This window comes from Zosterops lateralis (assembly GCF_965231275.1).
Source record: "Zosterops lateralis genome assembly, chromosome: 12".
NCBI lineage: Eukaryota > Metazoa > Chordata > Aves > Passeriformes > Zosteropidae > Zosterops > Zosterops lateralis.
Window position 1 is genome coordinate 13,846,086 of NC_139772.1, and position 21,848 is coordinate 13,867,933.

The 21,848-nt window shown below is 53.1% G+C and overlaps 2 protein-coding genes across 4 annotated transcripts; both read right to left on the minus strand.

The window, feature by feature from the left end:
• Positions 1-559: 559 nt before the first annotated feature.
• ELMO3 (engulfment and cell motility 3) lies at positions 560-8,336 on the minus strand. The gene is made up of 20 exons (XM_083869996.1): positions 8,190-8,336; positions 8,075-8,115; positions 7,863-7,935; positions 7,739-7,789; positions 7,106-7,275; positions 6,211-6,310; positions 5,955-6,106; positions 5,795-5,873; positions 5,364-5,414; positions 4,881-5,003; positions 4,595-4,726; positions 4,217-4,321; positions 3,620-3,728; positions 3,277-3,413; positions 3,022-3,185; positions 2,799-2,911; positions 2,441-2,545; positions 2,025-2,107; positions 1,736-1,816; positions 560-1,557 (listed from the first exon to the last, which is right to left on the minus strand). The coding sequence occupies exons 1-20, from the start codon at positions 8,277-8,279 to the stop codon at positions 1,345-1,347; spliced, it is 2,172 nt and encodes a 723-aa protein (XP_083726122.1). The 5' UTR covers positions 8,280-8,336; the 3' UTR covers positions 560-1,344.
• Positions 8,337-8,535: 199 nt separating this feature from the next.
• E2F4 (E2F transcription factor 4) lies at positions 8,536-20,828 on the minus strand (the record flags this gene model as incomplete). 3 transcript variants are annotated; one of them, XM_083869999.1, is made up of 11 exons in its annotated part: positions 10,730-10,797; positions 11,117-11,161; positions 12,695-12,742; positions 13,024-13,133; positions 13,856-14,020; positions 14,447-14,732; positions 14,876-14,937; positions 17,594-17,635; positions 18,130-18,293; positions 18,769-18,878; positions 20,670-20,816. In XM_083869999.1, 9 exons carry the CDS (start codon positions 20,814-20,816, stop codon positions 12,698-12,700), a joined length of 1,131 nt encoding a protein of 376 aa, XP_083726125.1. In that variant the 3' UTR covers positions 10,730-10,797; positions 11,117-11,161; positions 12,695-12,697. The 3 variants fall into 3 exon arrangements, with proteins under 3 accessions (XP_083726126.1, XP_083726124.1, XP_083726125.1); XM_083870000.1 differs by lacking the exon at positions 13,024-13,133 and having other exon boundaries at positions 8,536-10,797; positions 20,670-20,828; XM_083869998.1 differs by lacking the exons at positions 12,695-12,742; positions 13,024-13,133 and having other exon boundaries at positions 8,536-10,797.
• Positions 20,829-21,848: the final 1,020 nt, after the last annotated feature.

Below are 21,848 nucleotides of genomic sequence, written 5' to 3' on the forward strand. Positions count from 1 at the left end.
GAAAGGCAGGGCCCGGGGCGGGACAGAGCCCGGGGAAAGGCAGGGCCCGGGGCGGGACAGAGCCCGGGGAAAGGCAGAGCCCGGGGCGGGCGGGCCGGAGCCCGGGATCCTCCCACAGAATCGCAGAATAGCGAGGTTGGAAAGGCTCAGTTGGTCCAACCTCCCTGCTCGAGCGGGATCCTCCCAGAAGCGGTTTTTGAATATATACACGGGGGGAGACTCCACACCTTTTCTGGGCAAACAGACTGGGAAGAACTTCTTCACTGTGCGAGTACCAACGCAAAGGAACAGAAAGGTTGCTCAGCATTGTGACCGGGACCATCCACAGTGCTGCCAGCCTTCCCAGGCTGGAAATGGCCTTAGCTGTAGTCTTACCTATAGGGAACTTGACTGACCCTGCACCTCAACACCAGGAACAAGATCTTACCCGCCATCCTCCCAGCTTCTTCATGCTCCCAGAGCTGCCATCCCAGCCTTACCACTCTGGCCCCTTCTGACCCTAAGGCAGCGTGAGCCCTTCCCCAAACTTTCAGAAAGGACACGGCTCCGAGTTGTCCACAAGTGTTTATTGTCCCGATACGCAGGAGACAGAGGCACGGCTGTATCCCTACAGGTCTGTGGCTGTTAGCACAACACCCTGGGAGAAGCTGCAGGCACTGGGCTGGGGGCTGTGGGGCCGGGGAGGAGGTAGCTTGTCGTGGTGCAGTAGTGCAGCAGCTTGGCTGAAGTGTGCAAGAATCCGCCCCAGGTGGGGAAGGCACTGGAATTGGCACGAAGGGCAGACCAGGGTCTCTTCCTGACACCTTTCAGTGCAGGAGGGACCTGGCAGGGCAGGTACATTGTGCCCTGGAGATGGCATCTGCTTGACAAACCTAATGGAGAGGTGTGTTCCATCCTTCTTCTAAACACTTTGTTGTCCAGAAAGAAGGATCCCCTACACCGATGGCAAAAGTGAGGCAGTGCAGATTCGTACCTTTGTAGTGTTACTCCCCCTCCAGCTATCCCAGGGCTGCCTGTACCTTTATTCCAGTCCACATCCTTGCCCTCTCTGCAGTGTGAGGGAATCAGTGCCACCACAGAGAGGTTTGAGTATTTCATCTCACCTCCCCATGGCAGGAGGGCAGAGCAGCCAGGTCACCTCCCTTGAACAGGAATGCTAATGCTTGATGGCTAATTCCCAAGGTCTTGCAGGAGGGCAGGACACAGGCAGTGAAGGGTGGGACACCCAAGCCCCCAGTCAGCACCTGGCCTTGTCCCTTTGGGCCAGAGATGAGGGACAGAGCTTGGAGGGAGGGGCTTGGTTTTGAGGGGCATAGAGGGTGGGGACAGGCCACAGGGAGGAATTCACTGCTCTGCTTGGCTAAAGTCATAGCAGAAGTTTAAGTTGCTAGGGGGCTTTGGGATGGGAGGGGGGTCGTCGGGAATGCTGATGTTCTCCAGGTCCAGGAGCCGCAGCTTGAGCTCCATGGACAGCAGGACATCGAGGTCTGTTTGTGTTCGCTCACTTGTCATCTCCTTGCCCAGAAGCACATTCAGCCCATCCGTCCAGAGGCAGAACTGGGGAAGCAGAGCATGGGCATCTCTGGCACCAGCCCTGGGCAGCCAGAGAGTTCATCTCTCCCCTGCTGTGGCCTCCAACCCCCAGGGACACACACAGCTCACTCCCTTGACTACTGTCCCCTGGCAGAGACATCTCAGGCACTGTGTGCCACCCCTGCAGGCCCCTGGAGCTCACCTCGTACCGGGTGGGGGCAACAAAGTTGAGACAGTATTCCTCCACATCGTGCACAATGGAGAAGGCCAGCTCCAGGACATCCTGCAGGGACAGCACAGGGGATAGCTGGGCTTCTCAGCTGGACTCCTCCCAGCCCTGGTGAGGTTCAGAGCAGGAGCTGCATCCAGCCTCCTCCTCTGACTCCAGGAGACCCAAGAGGTCTCTGTCCCTGAAACCACGCAACCTGCCACCATCCACCCACTCCCAAAACCCATCTCCAGCTGGACAGGATAGGGTGTGAGGTGCTGACCTTGTTCTGCTTCCCAGAGCTCTTCTCCTTTGTGTGTGGACACTCCTTCCCTACCAGCAGCATCTTCATGTCTGCCACAGGAACTGGGGCAAGCGGAGGAGCTATGAGTTCCCTCTCCCTCTCCCCCTCCTTCAGGTCCCCCATGCACAGAGCCCAGTACAACCCAAATGTGGGGATTCACAGCCATCCACAGCTTGGGGTAGGGGGCTCAAGGCACTCTGCAGCACCCTTTGGGAAGCCAGTCTGCCCCAGTCTGAACTCTCACAGCTCCCAGTCCCACAATACCAGCAGAAACTGGGACAGCCATGCAGCAGCCAAGCAGAGGGGCAATTCCCACCTTAAGGCAGTCTTAACCTGGAGGTTATTAGAGGTCTCCCCTCCCTCCTTCCCACCCTCTCTTTCCCTCCATCACCTACTTTTCTCTGTCAGGCTCTCGATGGGGGGAGACTGCACCCCCTCCTCCACATCCCCATAGTGCAGCACCTTGTGGTTGGGGGACAGGCGGCAGTACCACAGCTTGTCTGCAGCAGAAGAGCCATAAGAAATTCTCAGTCTCCCCCACCAGAGATGCCCTTCCCAAGGGGGATGGAGCTGCCCCCTTATCAGCACTACCCATTTCTCCCAGCCCATGGTTTAGCCCATACCAGCTGTCCAGAGAGTTAAGCATTCTACTCCCACAGATTAACTGGGACTTCCCCGGTGGCAGGGGACATGGGAATAAGCCTCTGCCTCCCTGGCAGGCCCCCCACCCTGAAGCAGGGTCCTGGCACGCACCTTGCCTGCGGCGGCTGCTGATCTTGCGGAAGAGGGTTCCCTCACAGAGGTGCAGCAGGCGCTGCTGTCGGATCAGCTCCAGGAGCTCCGGCTTCAGCTTCTCTCGCAGCTCCCTGGGGTGAAAGCCAGCACAAGAGGAGCACAGACATTTCAAGAGGTGCTCGCTGACCTCCCAGCCTGATAGCATTGTCCCTGCCTCAGGCCCCCATCACAGCCCACTCACAGCACAGGCACAGCCAGTGTCTCCTCCTGGTGCAGCCGCTCCGTCTGCCGCAGCTTCAAGATCTCACTGTAGTTCAGTGTGTTCACTCTGGTCTTGAATAGCTCCAGGGACGTGGGCCTGAGGTTCAGGGTCCTGGTGATCTGCTCCCGCACCACCTGCATCACCTGCCAGGCCCAGAACGTCAACTCCAGTTTGGTGACACTCTCTAAATCCCTGAATTTGTACTCCCATCCAGGGAAGAAGCATCCACCTCACCTTGTCAAAGTCCTCCTGGGTTGCTCTCATCTCCTTCCAGGTCTTGTTCACCAGCTGGATGCAGATGCAGAATAGCTCTTCAAAGAAATGATCCTGCCCGAAGAACATAGGGTAAAAGGCCTGAGCCGTCTCCGAGCCTGTGGTGAGAAGGACAGATGAAGCCAGACTCCCCAGTTTCTCCAAGGGATTTCAGTGTCCAGGGAAACCTGGATACTTCCCAGCCCTACATCCCCTTCCCATGCTGTCAGCCATGCCAGAGCCTGGTGGCCACATGGATGCAGTCCCCTGCCCTGGCAGCCTGTCCCCTAAGCAGCAGGGCAGGGACAAGCTTGGGCACACGTACATGGCTCTCCAATGTGCAGGATCTCGCAGAGTATCAGGGTGAGCTGGATGCTGCTTCGAGCAAAGGGACATTCGTGTTTGTCTTCCCGGCTGCTGTTCTCGAGAATAAACTGGAGAAGAGGGCCATGACCTCATGTTACATGGATGTGGAGGGCTGCTCCAACAGTGGGTGTCAGACATGCCACGCTCCTCCTGCATTCCTAGTCAAGCTGTCCCCCCAACAAGTGAAGCCATCCCTAACACAAGTGAGCCACTCTTCCCAAAATTCAGCCCCAGCCTCCCCCTTCCCTTGTGGCAGTGTGGGAGCTGGTCACAGGCACTGCAGGTTGGAGCACAGCTCATGCCCTGCTGGTTTTGTCCAAACTGCCCCGGTTTGCTCAAGGCCTGGAAACCAAGCTGTGAGCAAACCCCTAAAAATTATGGGGACCCTTCAGAGGCACTGGCCTCAAATGACTTCTCCTACCCATAGAAAGGACTCATCTCCATCTGAAAGAGCAACAGTAGGACACTTTCCTGGGTGTGGCCAAGGACAGATCACAAGGAAAGGAAAATAAGCACTTTTCCACCAGGCAGTTCCCTGGGAGAGCACAGCACCTACCCTGCTATAGGCACTAGGGGTGTTCCTGGAGAAATACACCATGTTGTCCAGGGCAAGGAGTCCTGGTGGGGCACGGCGGAGATCCTCTGCTGGGTTGCTGTTGTTCTAAGAGGACACAAATGATGCAATTTAGCAGCTGCTGCTTTGTCCTTCAAGCATCAGCATCTTCCCAGCACAGCCATGGGGTTTGCCTTTGAGTCACAGCAGCTCCACAGCACTCACTGTTCAAGAGTGCCGAGGGAGCAGAAGGGAGGTATTGCATAGTGGTCCATCAACATCAGCAGGGACACCAGGCTTAGGGGGGCCATCAGAAGGTGCCACCAAGGCCATGTGGTGGAGCCAGCACAGGGCTCGGGAGGGGAGGCAGGGGGAACGCACCAGGAAGCCCAGCTTGCGGAATTCCTTGGCACACAGGGATCGCCGGCGCTCGGTGCTGAAGCTGCCAGCAGGCACCTCACTCTCGGACTCAAAAGCAGTTTGGCGCAGGGACTGGAGGAGATCCCGCTGTTCCTGGAGGGAGAGTGGAGAGGAGGGGATGCCAGTGAGCCCCAGAGAAGCAGGTTCTCCCAGGGCAAACCCAAATGTGTTGGGTTCACCCAAATGGGAACTACTTCCGCAGGTGGAAGAGATCAGGTCCAAACTTGCAAGGAGAGTAGGCCCAGACCTGTGAGTAGGGATCCATGGACATTTTCATGCGATGCTCACACAGGTTGAGGCTGACAGATTGCAGCACGTAAAGATAATGGGCCATCTCATCCCCCAGTGGCTCGGAGCTGTGGATAATGTTCTACAGGAGATCATGAGACAGAAGGTTGCCCCATGCTGCTGCTTCCAGTCCAAGCACAGGACCCAAGAGCCAAATCCCAGCAGATCCTGCTGCTCAAAGGAGTGTTGGGAATTGGGAAACTCCTCTTGGGGTTGGGCAAGATCTGTGTGCACTGAACTGCAAGCAGATGGAGGTGCAACCCTGGGTAGGTGGGTGCCAGCAGAGCAGCACCCATTGGTGTTCTCAAGGAAGGGGTTTGGGGCACACAGGCAACTCAGCCAAGTGTGGTCACCATAGGTTGGGGCTCAGAGGACAGGGCCTGGGGAGAAAGGACAGAGAATGAAGCACAAAGCAGACCTTTGCACAACCCCAACTCCTCACCTTGTGGATAAACTGCCTGATGTTCTTCTCCCTCAGGTAGTCCATCATGTCCTAGGGAAAAAAAGGCTGTGAGACATTCCCCAGTTCAGCAGACCACTATTTCCCATAAAAAAAGGAGGAGGCAGAGTGAGGACATAGGCTTTAAACATCCCTGGGCACTTCTTGCAGCCATCCCAAAGAGCACAATCCCCACAGCAGAGGACCCAGCTGCCCAAGGGCCCATTATATGGGAGAGGCCCACCCTGAGAGCTCAGATGCGCCAGGGGCTGGGGTCACCACAGTCACTGTGCCACCACCAGCTGTGATACTTCTGTCATTTGAGACAAAAAGTCCTGACAGCTGAGGGCTGTGAGCAGAGCACCCCAGTGACAGAGGCACTGTGGCGCCTGCAGGTCTCTGCAATGCCACCACCCTGCCGTGGTGCCCCTGACCTGCCGCTCGGCGTCGGTCGCGCTCAGCAGCAGCGCAATGAGCAGAGCCATCGCCTTCAGCTGCAGCTGGGCATTTGTCCTGTGGGAGGAAGAGCAGGAGGGTGTGAGAGTCACCAGCTCTGAGGATGGGGGACAATGGTGCTCTGGCCTCTCCACTTACACCTGCAGGTGGGTGAAAAGACGGTCCAACGTCACTTCTTTCCTGACCACCTCAAAGAGAAAGCGACTGGTAGGCACCATATTCTCTAAGATAGACAAGGAGAGCTGCTGGATAGATGCATCCACTGCATTCATGTTGACATAACTCACTATCTATGAGACACAAAACCATCTGTCAGTGGCAGGCTGAGCCTGAAGCACAAGGATAACAAGGAATTCCACAGGCACAAACTGTGGACACTGTAGAAAACTCTTACCTTCTTGATGAAGACTGTACTAAGATTTTCCCAGGAAACAAAATCATGCTCCATCAGCTCTGTGAAGGCTTTGAGGGTGTGAGCCAGCATCTCTCCTGTACTGGAGGGACAGATGAACAGTGAGGATGGCTTCAGAAACCCCACTCCCATCCTATGGTGATGTTTCTGCAGTTGAACTTTGGTGGGCACGTTAGAAACAGCTAGAGAAGAGAGCAGTGAGCAGGAGAAAGGAAAGAGACTGTTGGGTAAGAAATCTGACTCTCACTTAGTCATCCTAGGAACTTCTCCAGGAAGTCAAGGCAGGGGAAGTTCAGTAGTTGGAAAGCTGCATCACCATGGTACAAAGATCACTGCAGGCAAGCCCTCAGGGAAGCTGAACCACCCCATATCCTTCCCTCTACTTCCAAGAAACATGCTGCATTGCCTGCTTCCACATTCTCTGTGACAGGAGCTCAGAGGAGCTGCACCATCACATCCTGAAAAAGTCACACAGGCAGTGATGTTTGGCAACCAGGGTTTTCTCAAGCTCTCTGCAAATCTCTTGCAGCTAAAACCTCTGGGAAGAGGGATCATTCAGGGTAGCAGGAATGAAGAACAGCACTGCAGGCCAAGATGATCACAGGAGGTTTCCTGGTAGCAAACCCCATGAGGCTACAGATAACCCAGCCAGAGAAGGGATGGAAGATTCAAGTCTGGGCACATCCACAAGGAGTCAGGACTGCCTATCTGTGGGGACCTTCCCCTGGCTGCCAGCATGCAGGGACACAGCCAAGTACAGGCATCAACAAGTCAGGAACACAGAGTCCACTCCAACATCCTGCTTGGAGCTGAAGCAGCATTAGCAAGGGAAAAGAAAAGTCAAGGACTGCAAGGAAAGTCCTGTCCTGATACTCACTCATTCCCTTCTTCCACAATAGAGTAGATTTGCTTTAAGCCATTCCTGCTGATGAACTCTTGAGCAAAGGTAATATCCTGGGAGAGGCTTGCAAGCTTCTTCAGTGAGTCAGTCTTCACATCCACATTCTTGCTCTGGATCCCGACATACAACTGCTCTGCCTCTTGGTCCTACCAAGAAGGAAAGAATCAAGCCAAAGGGGCTCATTGAAAGACAGTGAGAAGCTCGAAGGTGGCTGTAAGAGCTGAAGTGCAAGTTTTGGAAGGAGTCTCAGGCTAGAGCAGCCCCAGTAAGGAGCTGGACCAAGAAACAGAGCCATCAGAGCAGAGCAGGTGGAACTGAGGATGGAGGTAAAACTGGCATGACACCAAGAACACTTGATGAGTCGGCCCCCACGTCCAAAGCATTTCAAGATGATTTAGTTTCTCTTCACACTCCCCCAGCCTCTGCCGAGGGAAAATGAAGACTGAGACACGTCTCCTGCCTGTGTTATTTCTGCTGGGTCTGAGGCTCAGAGAAGAGCCATCCCGAGCTCAGTCGGAGGCAGGCAGAGGGCTCGGAGCACCCCACCGCAGGGGCACGAAGCACCAGAGCACGCCGCGGAGGAGGAGACAGGGGGGCAGAGGCATGTACCGGGGAGGTGGTCAGCCGTAAAATGCTCCCGTTCTTGATGTCCCTGCGGTTCTGTAAGGAGGAAAAGAGCCGGTGAGCCGGTGCACGCCGGCGCGGCGGGGCCGGGGCCCGGGGGGTGTCTCACCGACTCGGTGATGTAGGTCTGCCGCCCGTCCGCGTACTGCAGGGCGTAGCGCTCGGCGTTGGGCAGGCTCCACCTGCGGGCACGGGCGGCCGGTCAGCAGCCCCGCTCGGCTGGTGCCGGCAGCCGCCGGGTCAGCGCAGCCCGGCCAGGGGCTGTCACCACCTGTCAGGCGCGGGGCAGGCATCAACAGGGGCAGCGGGCGCGGTACTCACGCATCACAGACGTCCTTGAGCACTGAGGAGAGCGGCTTGGTCTGCCAGAGGGAGGGAGGGCGGCCGTGAGCTGGGGCGGGGGCCCGGGGAGGGGTGCGGGGGTAGCGGGCAGTACCTGCTCCAGCTCGATGAGCTGCGGGATGGCTCCCACCATCTGGATGGCGATCTTCACCACGTCCTTGGGCGGCGGCATGGCTCCCCGCATCGCCGCCAGTTCCGGGTTGCTCCCGCCGCCGCCGCCGCCTCCCCTCACGAAGGGCCCGGCCCGGCCCGGCCGCCGCAGCGAGGCCTGGAGCCGCCACCCCAGCCCGGGCAGGCCCGGCCCCCTCACCTGAGCTGACGCGGGTGTGGCAGGACCCACCTCCGGCAGCGGGACACGGCCTTTTCCTGCCGGGAAACTGCAGGGAACCCCGGCCCCCGGGCTAGCGCAGAGAGGAGGCACAGGCTGGGGCAAGGTGAGAAACTCTGGAAAGTTTTTCTTTATTGACGTCAGAGAACACTCTGTTACAAATATGACAGGCAATTTTCTTTCCTTGGAAAAGAAAAAAAGTATAAAAATAATCTTTATATATGAATCAAAAGTTCATTTTGCAACTGTAAATTTTTTTTTTCTCTAGATATCCTTTTCGGGAGGTCATCTAACTGGTGGCGGACGTGAACACTGGGAGGGAGGGCAAGGGCCAGGCAGGACATGAAGAGCTCGAGCGACACCAAGGCCACGGAGCCTCGTTAACACGCAGGACCGAGGGATTCCGGTCAGCTCCCATGTGCAGGGGGAAGGTTCAGGGACTGGCTGCATGCAGGCTGAAGTTCAGGCCCCAGAGGGGTCTCACACCTCGGCTGTCAACAGCTGCCTGCTGCCAAACTGGTGTCCCATTGCTCCTCCCGAGTTCTTCGTGCTTTTCCCAAAGAGGCTGCCAGTGCTTTGCTGCTGCAAAAACGAACAGTCCTTGTGGAGAAGTCCCATGCAGAATGAGAGGGCCTGAGCAGCCACTCCAGGGACACAGGTCCCAAGCAGATACTCTTCTCACCTCTGCAGGCTCTTCATACTTTACATGCCTTAGTACTGGTGCTGCAGCAGGTTGTGTGGGTCACAGGCAGTAAGCAGCTACGCAGAGAAATCAAACATCAGCTGTTCAAGTGGATGGCTGGAAGCTCCCTCTCTGCAGCAGCCAGCCATGGCCTGGCCTGGCTCTCTGATCAGCAGTTTGCAGAGCAGGAAAGGCAGCACAGCTGCTTCCACTGTGGTGGCAGGAGGATGTGCAAAACTAAAGACACTCACAGGATCTGACCAAAACCCAAAGTTGGGGCTTGCAAAATACAACACAAATCCATCAGGACATTTTTACTCCAACTAAACTGCACAAGGTCCCAGTACCAGCTGATGATCCTAAAGAACCCAACAGCAGACCTTCTGTTACAAAGCAATGAAGAAAATCTTGCAGAAAAATGATGCAGAGAAAGCATTGCAGTAGGTAAAGACCTGCCACAGGATCAGGAACTGGGAGGGTGGGTATGGGCACTAAGGGAGCAAATTCAAATATACAGAAAACCTGATCCTGAGAGAACAAGGGGTAAAAAAAGCTCACTATTTTGACAACACCTACATAACCTGTCACAGCAAAGTACTACTGAATTGTAACTGCTTGGTCACCTTTCAGACAGTTGCAGATTCAAGTGCAATGGTTGGAAAAAACTCAGCTATTTGCAAATATGAGCAGGCTCTGATGTCCCTGGAGTACCTTACAGGCACCAGCTGGAGCAGTCTTATATCAAATATCTCTTCAGTCAGGCAAAACCAAAAATTAAAAACAAAACCATACTGGCACCTCTGCTTTAGCCCTGTAGAAACAGCACAGCTGCTGGACAAGGAGCTGGAGCCCCTGGGGTTGTGCATCAGCAGACTGGTGAAAGCAGATCAGACACTCCTGCTGATGCACCAACAGGGAAAGGCTCAGTGCTCCTGGGTCCCACAAGGAGCGCTCAGCTCCTTAATCCCACTAGGAGGCACAGCTGGCTAAAAAAAAGTGCTTTTTGTAAAACATACTAGCTTGGTCTGAAGTCACTGAAAGAAATAGACACTTTGGTGCCTTTTTCTTTTCCTCTTGATGCCTTTTGGAAATAAAACTACCCCAATCCGAACCACTAACACAAAGAAATCTAACTAACAACATCTGGGCTTGTGAACTGACCGTGGTATTGGGGCTCCTTGTAGCAGCTGGTACCTAGGAGGTGCAAAGTGCCTCTGGGAGTGCAGGAAAAACCAAGGCATGCAGATTGGAGGAAGCTCAGAGAGGCACGTGGGCAAACTCTGCAGGTGAACTGGGAACACTCAAAACACAGCCCCTTTGAAGTGAGGCCCAGGATCCAGTGGAGAGATGCAGGGGGAAAGCTGCACGTGCATCTTGCACGGGCACCAGAGGAAGAAGCAAACTACAGGGAGGCTCCCAGCCTGCAAGTCCACAGCTCTTGGTTCTGAGTCCATTTGAGAGCATCTCAGAATTACTTGGCCATCGAGCTCTAGCACAAAAGGAATCCAAAAATAGACACTTTCCAAAGAGTTACAAAACAGTCCGTGTTTGCGGGGCTCACAGCCACACTGAGAAGTCAGATGTTGAGGACAGGCACATCAAAGAGGTCACAGACACCTTCACTCTCATCCAGGTTATAGATGTAGTCGTGATCTCCAGGTGGAGGGGAGAGGCGGAGCAAGGGAGCAAACACTGGGGAAAGAGAAGGCCAGGGTTGGTTACAAAACTCGGCACTCCCATCCCAGCTGAGGGCTGCCAGTGGCACTGAGCAGCACAGCAAACCTCACAGGAACAGTCTTTGAGGTTGTTTCAGTCAGCCTCACAGAACTGGAGAGACTCCTGGCTCTCACATCTCAGGGACTGGCAGGACAGCAAGAACTGAGTCTGTGTCCAGAGCCCAGAAAAAGATGAGGGCGAGTCTGCAGTCACAAGGCTGCCAGCAGGGTAAAGTTACACAGCATGGTCTTCCTCCCAGTAAGGCCACACCATGACAGGAGACTCTGAGACTCACCTTCAGATGACATCAGCTCTTCCAGCAGCTCAGAGTTCACACATTCTGGGGAAGAGACAAGCATGGTAGCAAAACAGTCTGCTCTCCTGGTCTGCTCCTGAGTAGCTCCCCGCTTTCCCCACCCTTGTTATCCCTTCTCTGGCTAAGGCACAGCATGTGCAGCAGGCAGTGAAAGAGGCTTGTGTTTAGAAGAGATAAAACCATGTAGTAAAAGTAATTCCAGCACAAAACACTATGGCAGAACTCCAGCTCCTGTGGCTTAGACTGCACAGCCTTAAAGCAGCTGCCAGTGCCAGGGCAACATTACTGGGATCACACAGGGATGAGAGAGGCTGCATGGAGTGTGCTGCAAGGACCGTTCCTCTGAGCTCTGCAGTGCTGCTCTCTTCCAGTCCTCAGTTTTGCCTCTATAGCTGTTGACTCTGTTTTGTCCTTTGCTCCTGGAGTTTTTATCTTCCCCCTCCAAACTGGGAAGAATACTCCATAAACCCACATACTTTACCATAGACAGCAAACATCTCCTTTACAATAGCATCCACATAGTGACACAGTAGAGTTACTTTGGGTAAGTTAGATTTTCTACATGGCTGGGGCTTTGCAGCAGTTTATATCTCACATTGTCAACTCAAACTTCAGATGTACTTAGACATCATCAAGGCTTCATTCACTATCTGCAGCAGAGGTGCTGGGCAAGGAGGAAGGATATTCTCCAGGCTGACTGTGGAGCACAGGGCTAAGAGCACAACGACTGGAGGTTCACACGTGTCTGTGTTTGGGTCTGTGGGGACTTTTACCCAAAGGCAGCACCTTTGGGTGCACAAAGATCTGCTAGAGCACAGAACTAGGGACAGCTGTTGTACATCTCCTGTGACCACCACTGAAGTGCTTAGGTGTACTTGGCCCTGCCTGGCTGTGGGGCTACAAAGTATTCTACCAGCAGTTAAGAGAAATAAATGTACTGATAAAAAATTTCCCAGTTTAGTGTTAAGTCAGACCAAATTCCTTCACCTCTTCTGCCCTTAACCCAGAGTCTGTCCCACCATTAGGCAGCAACTCACAGACACTCCTCGGACAGAGTCAGAATTCCAAACACAGGTAACAGCATCTCCCTCCCCTACTGCTCCAAAATACCAGCTCCACCACCACTGAGAAGTATTTTGAAGAGAGAACACTATCTCCCCAGATTATTTCCTTGGATTATCCTTGGGCAGCTAAAGCTGACACAAGACTTAGCAGGGATTTTTCTTTTCCATACTGCTGACAAGCTGAAGGAGGAGCATGGGAAGGCTGAAGGCAGATTAGTGTCAGCATGGGGACAGGAAAGCCCTTGCTGGTGCACTGCAGGCAAGATCTAACAGAGGTTGCTGGAAACATGGAGAGAGAAAAATACATACAGAAACCAATGATTTTAAGATAGTCTAACTACTCTTAGTAGAGGGTCAGCAGCCACCAATGACCACAAGCACCTTACAAAACCACATCCACAAAATAATCCAAAAGGGAGTGAATCAAACAAATTGTCCCTTTTCTGTGGATAGATGGGCACAGAAAAAAGCTGTGGTCGGGGAATGAACGTACCTCTCATTGGATCAAACATCTCTGACAGGTCTTTGGGAAGTTCCAGTACTGCAAATACAACAAACCAGATGGTTTGGATCATTACATGAAGAGTCTGAAATGCTTTACAGCAGAATCACCCATAAACCTACTGTGCTCTTTACAAACCCAAATCATCCAAAAATTCTGTTCCCATACTCCGTGTCAGATATTTCTGCTGCAATGACAAGCAACAAAACACTTGGGCTCCACTACTTTAAAATAAATTTGTAGGAGCCTTGGGATATGAGCATGTTATCACTGTCAGCAGCTGTGTCTGTAAACCTCACCCAGTACACTGCCTTGATTACCTTGTGTAGGATGAGGACATGCCTTTGGAGAGGCACAGTGATAAGATATGTGGACATCCAAGGCCTAATTCCACAACCAAGATGACTCCAGACAGACAGCTCATGCTTCTCTGAGACACGCCAGCAGCAGAAGTGAAAAAAGCACTTGTGTGAGCTGTGTTTGAGTAAGATTTCTTCTTCTAGCCATAACCTAACCTCGACTGTTTCTGCAGGGAAGTTGGGCTTCAAAACATTCCAGCAGTGTGGCTTACCTAAAGGATGCTTTTCTCTCCTTGGGCCAGCCTGCCATTTCCTGGCATAAAGCTCCAGGGATCTTTTTAAAAGCACATCAAGGAGCTTCCCAAATATATACTGCAAGGTCACTAAGAACACAAGATCACTAAAGACAGATGAAGTACTCCTGAGCAAAGGAGGAAAAGGGAGACAAGGGTTCTCCTAAAACAGAAAACTCCTTGAGCTACAAAGGTGCTCTCAGTGGTGGCTGAAAATTCTGTAGCTTCATGCAGCCTCAAAAATAGGACCTTACTCTACAGAAAGGATTGAAAGAGAATAACCCTACATGTAATAGCAGAGATGTGTGTCATGCAGGTGTCCCTTGCAGATTTTCTAGTACTGATGTCACAGAAAGCAGTAGGACACTAGACAAGACACAGTCACCTTGTCACCATGTTTCCTGGCAGCCTCACAGGGAAATGCCTACTCATCCTTTGCAGACCCTGGCTGACAGCAAAGGCAGAATGGAGTTCAGCTCCTTCCTCCAGGCCCAGCAGCCTTTCCCTCACTCCCAGCAGCAGGATTTTGGAGCAACACATGAAACAAGCAGCATACTCACCTCCTGTGGGGTCGGGCTTGATGGGCTCAAAGGAGGTAGAGGTGCTGGGCAGGACAGAGCTGCTGTCCAGCGAGGCTGAGGACTGCAGCAGCTGCGTGTCCAACGCCCCTGGCTGGCCCTCGAAGTCACCACTGCCCTTGGACTCTGCCGCCGGGACATCACACTCTGGGAACAGCCACAGACACACCCAGGAATGTCATCTCCCACCAGCCCCAAGGCAGCTGCAGCACAGGCTCAGCCTCGCTGGCAGTGCTGGCCAGGCAGCTGCACAGGAAGCTTTCCTGCTTTCCTCCAGGTCCGTATTTGGACATGCTTCCTGCTGATCAATGAACCTGCATGACCAGCTTCTCCCCTGCAGGTGCTCCTATAGGCTGGCACTACTGGCTGAAGCCAAGTGCCTGATCTCCCTGAGCACAGCCAGTCCCACTAACCAAGGCCAAAGGAAGGGCAGCAGCAGCAAAGGCAGTGGTGCCCCTTTGCCGGGAGCTCTCAACACTGTGCATCCGGCAGTGCCAGCCCAAACAGGGCCAAGGAATGTACCCTCCTCTACCAGCCACCAGCCCATTTTTGCCTCCTGCAGCTCCCTCTCACCTGTGCCTGCATTTTTCTGTGTGGGAGGGCCATGGTCCTGAGTGCTGGTGGGTGTTGGTGTGGAGGGCTGGGTGCTGCTGGGAACAGAGGCCTCCTGGAAGTGGGCGAGTGGTGGGATTTGTGGTTTTGAGGGTGCAGCTGCCTGGCACTGAATGAGGTCTTCAGGGGGAGGGACAGGGAGTACGACAGGAGGAGAGCTCCAAGTATCTTTGTTTACTAGGAGAACATCAATGGGACCACTTGTGCTCTTCAGGTGGATCTGGTATTTCTTCTGTCCATTCAGGCCCTGAAAAAAATAAAAAGCAAAACACACATATACTAAAACCGTTTTCAAACGGCACATCAGTTTTCCACAGGAAAAACATACATGTACATACACACACACACACAGAGCCCCCTGCACTCTGCCCATGAATTTACCCCTCTCACCTCAGGGACAGGAACCTCCAAACGTGTGCCAGATGGGGCTCGAATCACCAGGAGGGTGTCTCCTGTGAAAACAGAACCAGTCAGGCCTCCTGGGCACAAGCTGTTGTGATGTTAATTAAGCACTGGTGAAGAGCCCCTCCTCAAGCCCCCCTCACCTGGCAATCCTCCTTGGAAGGAAGACATCTACACCCCAAGCACATCACACCGTTTCTTAATGTGCCAATGGCCCAGGGCACAAAGAACCTGCAATGCTTCTCCCAATGCAACCCTGAAGTTTTTCAGCAGTGTCCTTACCAAGACTAATCTCTCTTCTTCTTGGAAGAACTGGCTTAAATTCACTGATAAGAACATCTGAATCCTAAGAGAAGTATCTTTCATTTTGCAGTCGCAAGGTTTTAGATGTGAATTAGAAACAGAAGAGCTGCACTGCCAGCAGAGAGACAGGGTTGAACCAAGCTCAGAGCCAGGCTGCCAACCTCAGGCTGGGTCCCAACACCTGAAACCAAAACTCCCCGGTCTCTACTGGCCAGAGCAACCTTAGTTGTACTGGACCCTCCACAGAGTAGCACATGTGGGGCTGGAAGCCAGGCTGACAGCATCCTTCCTTTCCAAGTTCTGCAGCTGAGGGACCACCTTTAATACTACCCTAATAACTCAACAGTCACAGGCAAGCAGCTCCCAGCCCGTATCTGGGTATAGAGAAACATGAACAGAGAAATACCAAAGCTGTGAATATCTGACATATTTAGATCAAGCAGCTTTCACTTTGAATGTTTAAGCTTTAGTGTGGTTAATATTCACAATTCCCCAGTATTCTGATTAAGCTTCACTTGGTAATTAACACAGAAGATCCCCTGAGTAATGAGGAGTGGACAGAGAAAAGCACTTCCCTTAATTTCAGGCAGATGATCAAAAGTCAGATCAGCGAAAGGTAAAGGGATTAAAAATAGCATGGGATTTGTCAATTAGATGGGACTTGTTTAACAAATCTACACTTAAGAAAAAGGTAAAAGGCATTAAAATGCATAATAAAGCTCAAAGCCATCTGAAGCTGAAGCTGTAAGACCCGTTAGTTTCAAAGACAGGTGCTGGGTTTGTATCTCCTTTGATAAATATGTCCCAAATACTTGTACAAAACAGCACCCAGTAGGTTTCCACTTCCTTTTTGAATCTGCAAGTGCAAAATTCATCACAGCAACAGATGGGGAAATTATGTTTCCCAGTCACTAAAAACTGACATAGTCTTACTTCTCTTTTTTATTTTTTTTAATTAATCCCTATTTGACAGAGTCTAAGAGTGGAAATCTTGGAGCAAGCAAGTTCAGTAGCAGTCAATTAGAAAAACCAGGAGCTGAAATTCAGCCTGCACCACAGTTCGAGAACTCAAGAGGTCCACCAAAGAACCTCTGTACGGCTCAGGTGTTCAGGAGAGGAAAATGAGTAATATAAGGCATATTCATACAGGAAAACTGGATAGGCAATGGAAAACCATGGATGAAGCCTCCATTCTAGAGGGAACTGACACCTACCCTCAGTAAGATCTAATCTCTGCATGTTTTGGTGAGGTCTGACCTCAGACACAAACCAGTTTACAAAAAGCAGGTGCAATGAAATGCAAAACACTCAACCAGCCAAGCAATGAGCTGTCTGCTGGTCTCCAGTAAACTCTTCCAGACTCTTACAAGTGATCTGGCCCCAAGCACTGTCAAACTGAAAACACAATCCCTGCCCCTAAAAGTGCAGCTTCAACCAGAAGAAACAGCAAAGCCAAGGGGGTGGTGATGCAGCTGTTACACCAGCAGGAACTTGGTGAACAAGCACAAAGGCAGTGATAGCAAACAGAGGAGCTGATGAAGTGCAGGGTGAGAAAAGTGCTTGGAGGAGATGAGAGCCAGACACAGGTGAGATTATGCTTGGCTGGAGGCAGCCAGGATAAACAGCTTCAATCTCTGCAGCAACCAGCAGATGCAGGTTGCCAGGTCAGGGGAGGTCAAATACCCACTGAAGCAGAAAGGAGCTGCAACTCCACACAACCACAGCTGGGTGGGAAGAGCAGTTCATGTACTGAGGCTCCCCCACTGCATGCCGGCCACCAGGCATTAATCTGGTCTTACATCTATCATTAGAACTGGCAGCAGAAGAAACAAAGACTCCTGTGGGTTTTCTTCACTTTTGCCCAGAGACAGAACATAGGACATTTTGATACAGGCCCCCTCCAACTTTAGGAATAATGGGAGTGAGAGCAGAGCAGGTGGTGCATTCCCTTCTGTCCTCCACTGTCTCCTTCCTACATTCTTGTTGGCAGGGGAAATGATGTAGCTGAGGGACCACCTTTAATACTAGTTCCTTGCTTACACCACAGTTTCTGTTGTGCAATAAAATTTGTTTCCTGTCATTAGAACATTGCCCACCCAAGCCCTTAAAATTGAGGGTTTCTAACATAACACACATACACCCACACAATGAAACCCAGCAAGAGAAGACTTCCTTAGGAGCACCATCTCTATTCTTTAAGCACAAGTAAAAGATATGGCCTGTCCCTTCTAATGGAGACAAGAAAGCTACAGCTCAAACCCATGACAGCATCAGAGCTGACATTATATTCCACTTGATGCTGTTGGGCAGCCCATGGTCTGCTGCCCACTCCTTCTTGGAGAAAGAAGACAGACTGCCAAGCCTGCAGCATCACATCTTTACAATGGAGTACCATTTCCTCACCTGCGAAGCACTTGCAGATATCTTCATGTGTCACATATGCTAATGTTCCCAAGGTTAAGGAGAAAGGCTGCAGCTTCCTGCACAGACACAGAGCTCAAAGGACACCTGGTGTTTCCTTTCTGAGCACAAGAAACACCATTCCCAGAAGGCTCTCTGTGCCATGCTTTGAAGTGGTCTGCAGGTGAGGTCTGCAAGCTCCATGCCCATCAGAGCTGACATCCTGAGATAGTTAAGCCACAAGAGCTGCTCTGCACTCAAGAAAGTGGCACCTGTGACTCAGAAAGAAGCATTTTTCTCAGTGCGGTAAACATTACTGGATTTTTTACTTCCAAAAGCCAGAGGAGAAGCTGGATGCAGAGAAAAGCAGGTCTCCAGGCTGGACAGTTACCCTAATTTCAAATCAAGGTGCTGCATTTTGACCCTTTCAGTGCAGCTTCTCCAGCAGCAACAGGTCAGCATCCACCAAACCCTCAGATCTCTGCTCCCCAGCCCAGCAAGTGAACACAGAGACAGAGCCATCAGTTCACACAAAGGATATCGACTGTTCTGCATGTCTTCTGTAACATTTTTGATGCTCTGCTGAACCCACATCTTCTGCTGCTCCAGCTCCTGTTCCCGCTGCTCCAGGTCCTCAATGTCTGCCTTCAGCTCGATCAGTTTGTGAGCTATTTCACGTGTGTTGCAGCCAGGACCCACACCCCTGGGTAAAGCAAAAATGGGTGAGCTGTATCAGCCTCTGGAGGCACATGGACCAACCCCAACCTCTCTGCCAGCCTCTTACTCCTACCTGTGTCAAACATCAATGCCAGATTGCCTGGAAAGCCATGTCTGTACCTGTTCTCGACCCCCACCTCCCAGCACAGCAATGTTTGGTACATCTTTCTACTTCCCAGTCTAGCAGGACTCTTCCCTACCTCCAGTGCCATGACTGGCATCTTTTCTAGCCCAAGGCAGTGCAGATATTTCGTGTTCACCAAAATAACACCTCTGCTGTAAGAGAGACACCATCCATACTTGGGCTTTCCTCACTGTGCCATCAGCACAGCCCAGCTGGGGAAGGCAAGAGCATGGATCACTGAGGAACCTCCCTCTGCACAGGGTATTTTAATCCCACTGTCACTTAAACCTGCACTAGAAGGGACCTGTGAACAATTCAGACCATCTCTGCCACTCACTTCCACTGGATACTGTTCTTGGACTTCTTCTCAATCAACCCGATGCCTTCCAGGACATTTGTGATATCGTAGATCCGTCGCTTCTGTCGCACAGCCAAGGTATCTGCAGCCTGAAAAAGGTTAAGACACTTAATTCCAAACTCTCAGTCATGTTTAGCTCCTTCCTACCCATCAGATTAACTCCTGGCCAAGTACTTTGCTCCCCATTTCATACCTCTCCTGTTCCAGCGCTTCAAGTTACACAGCCATGATCTTGATCTCATATGACCATGAGAAGAAGTCACTCATTCTTCTTTTTTTCCTACCCCACAGCCTCCCCACTAAACACAAACCAAATTCCAGCAATCTTGCTTGCAGTGGATCCAAAAATCACCATTCTCTAGTAGTAAAGCAGTGCTAGAAAACAGTAGTTCAGCAGCCTAAAAATTCAGTGCTCCCTCAGGGTAGAGATGCAGATGGGAAAGGGAATGATGAGAGCTGTCTGAGCAACAAACACTTCAGTGAAATCGACATTCCCAAGGTCTTTTCTAAAGCTGATCTGATGCCACTTGACAAAGAATCAATATCTTTTCAAGAGATTCCTGTTTGAAAGACATGATTCCAGGTGGAGAGTAAACATGAGCAACCCTGGAGCCTCCCTGCCTTGCTCACGTGACCCTTTTCCCCTCAGGTTTCAGGACTCGAGGAATGGCACTGTTTCCACTACCTGACCCCAGTAAGGGTTAATGTGTGCACAGCCAGGACCAGCAATGTCCATTGCAGTGCACACAGAGCAGGTCAGCACAGGAACCATGTCACCCACCAGTGACAGGCTGGGACTTTGGAGACCCTACACCACACAACTACACAAATCACACTGAACAACATGAATCCACTTAATGGACATTTGAAGCAGAAAGATGTTGTCAAATTCAAAGAGAAAACAATTTGGCACAGGAATGGAGCCAGGAAACTCCTCCAGCCCTGCATTACTGGGGCTTTCTGGCACTTGTCTGTCTCACACACATGCCCACATAAGAGGTGCTTACATAAACCACAGCAAAGGAACTTCCCCTACAGGAAAAGCCAGAGATTAAGTACTGTACATGTCACAGTGTTACTTCCTCTAGGTGAAGATATTAAAAACACAGAAGCAAGATGCATTCACAGAGCACTGCACTGCCTGAAGGCATCGGGGACAACCTGTGGCAGGTGACTCTGACCACGCTCCCCCTCCTGGTGTGTGCGGGGAGCGTGAAGGGCTGTATGGACAGTTTCTGTAGGTGCTTCTGTAGATGTCTGAGGCTTTGCAGGGCCGGATCATTATGGTGCCAGTGATAAAGCGCAGGGCAAAAACGCAAAAGAGAACAAGGTGGTCAAACGGGTCTGCAACTGAAGCACACAAACACCTGGCGAGGGCCTCGGGAAAGAAGAGTGCCTGGGACAACCCGATGGGGTGGGGAGAAGGGCTGGGAAGGAGTAGCAGAGGGGGAGTGAGGGCGGCCAGTGCAGAGCCCTCCGTGCCCGGCTGGCACTCTGCCGCATCCCGGGGACCCCGCTTTCCGAGAGCCGAGAAACAGGATCCGTACGGCTGGAAAACTCCTCCAGGACCATGGATCCCAGCCACTAAACCATATCCCCAAGCACCACATCCACAAGCCTTCTGACCACGGACAGTGACTCCACCGCTGCCCTAGGCAGCCCATTCCACCACTGCCTGACCACTCTTGCCGTGAAGGAAATTTTCCTGGAATCCAGCCTAAACCACCTGCTGCACCGGGCGCCGCCGTGTCCCGTTCTCCCCGTTCCAGCCCGCTCCAGCCGGGGGAGGGCCGGTCCCGCCGGAGCCCCGCTCCCCCTCCGAGCCCACCCCGGGGAGCCCTCGCCCCTCGCCCCTCGCCCCCCGCCGGCCGCCCCCGCACCAGCTTGAGGTCGAGCACGCCGTCCTTGGCCTCCTGCAGCAGCGACACGAACTTGGTGGTGAGCAGCCCCAGGCTCTTCTCGTGGCGGCTGGGCGCGCCCGCAGCCCCGCTGCCGGCCCCGGGGGGCTGCGCCCCGCACTCCGCCATCTGCCCGCCGCCGGCTCCGGCCGCGCATCCGCTTCCGGCCCCGGGGCTCCCCGGGAACCTCCGGGGCGGGGACGGCGCCGGGGCGGGGACCGGGCACGGGGACACCCCCACCGCCCGCCTCCCGGGTACCGAGCCGTTCCGCTGTGCTCCTGCTGTCCCGGCGGCTCTGTCCGTTTGGGGGTCCCCCGGGTAAAGCCGGGGGTGGGTCCAGCCCCTCGCCATCCCAAACTCCCGCCCTGTGGTACCGAGGCCAAAGCTCAGCCGTGTACCCGGCTCTCCCCGCCCGGGTGACGGGCGGTTTGCTGCTCCAGCACACCCAGTGCCGGGGAATCCTCCAGCCTGTGCCCGGGGAAAGCAGTTTGTGGCGGGGACACATCTCTAGGTCCATCCGCAGCCGTGGAGAGTCAATCCCATCCCATCCCATCCATCCATCCATCCCATCCCATCCCATCCCATCCCATCCCATCCATCCATCCATCCCATCCCATCCCATCCCATCCCATCCCATCCCATCCATCCATCCATCCCATCCCATCCCATCCCATCCCATCCCATCCATCCATCCATCCCATCCCATCCCATCCCACCCCATCCCATCCCATCCATCCCATCCATCCCATCCCACCCCATCCCATCCCATCCCATCCCATCCCATCCCATCCCATCCCATCCCATCCATCCCATCCATCCCATCCCACCCCATCCCATCCCATCCCATCCCATCCCATCCCATCCCATCCCATCCCATCCCATCCCATCCCATCCATCCCATCCCATCCCATCCCATCCCATCCCATCCCATCCATCCCATCCCATCCCATCCCATCCCATCCGTCCATCCCATCCCATCCCACCCCATCCCATCCATCCCATCCCATCCATCCCATCCCATCCCATCCCATCCCATCCATCCATCCATCCCATCCCATCCCATCCCATCCCATCCGTCCATCCCATCCCATCCCACCCCATCCCATCCATCCCATCCCATCCATCCCATCCCATCCCATCCATCCCATCCATCCCATCCCA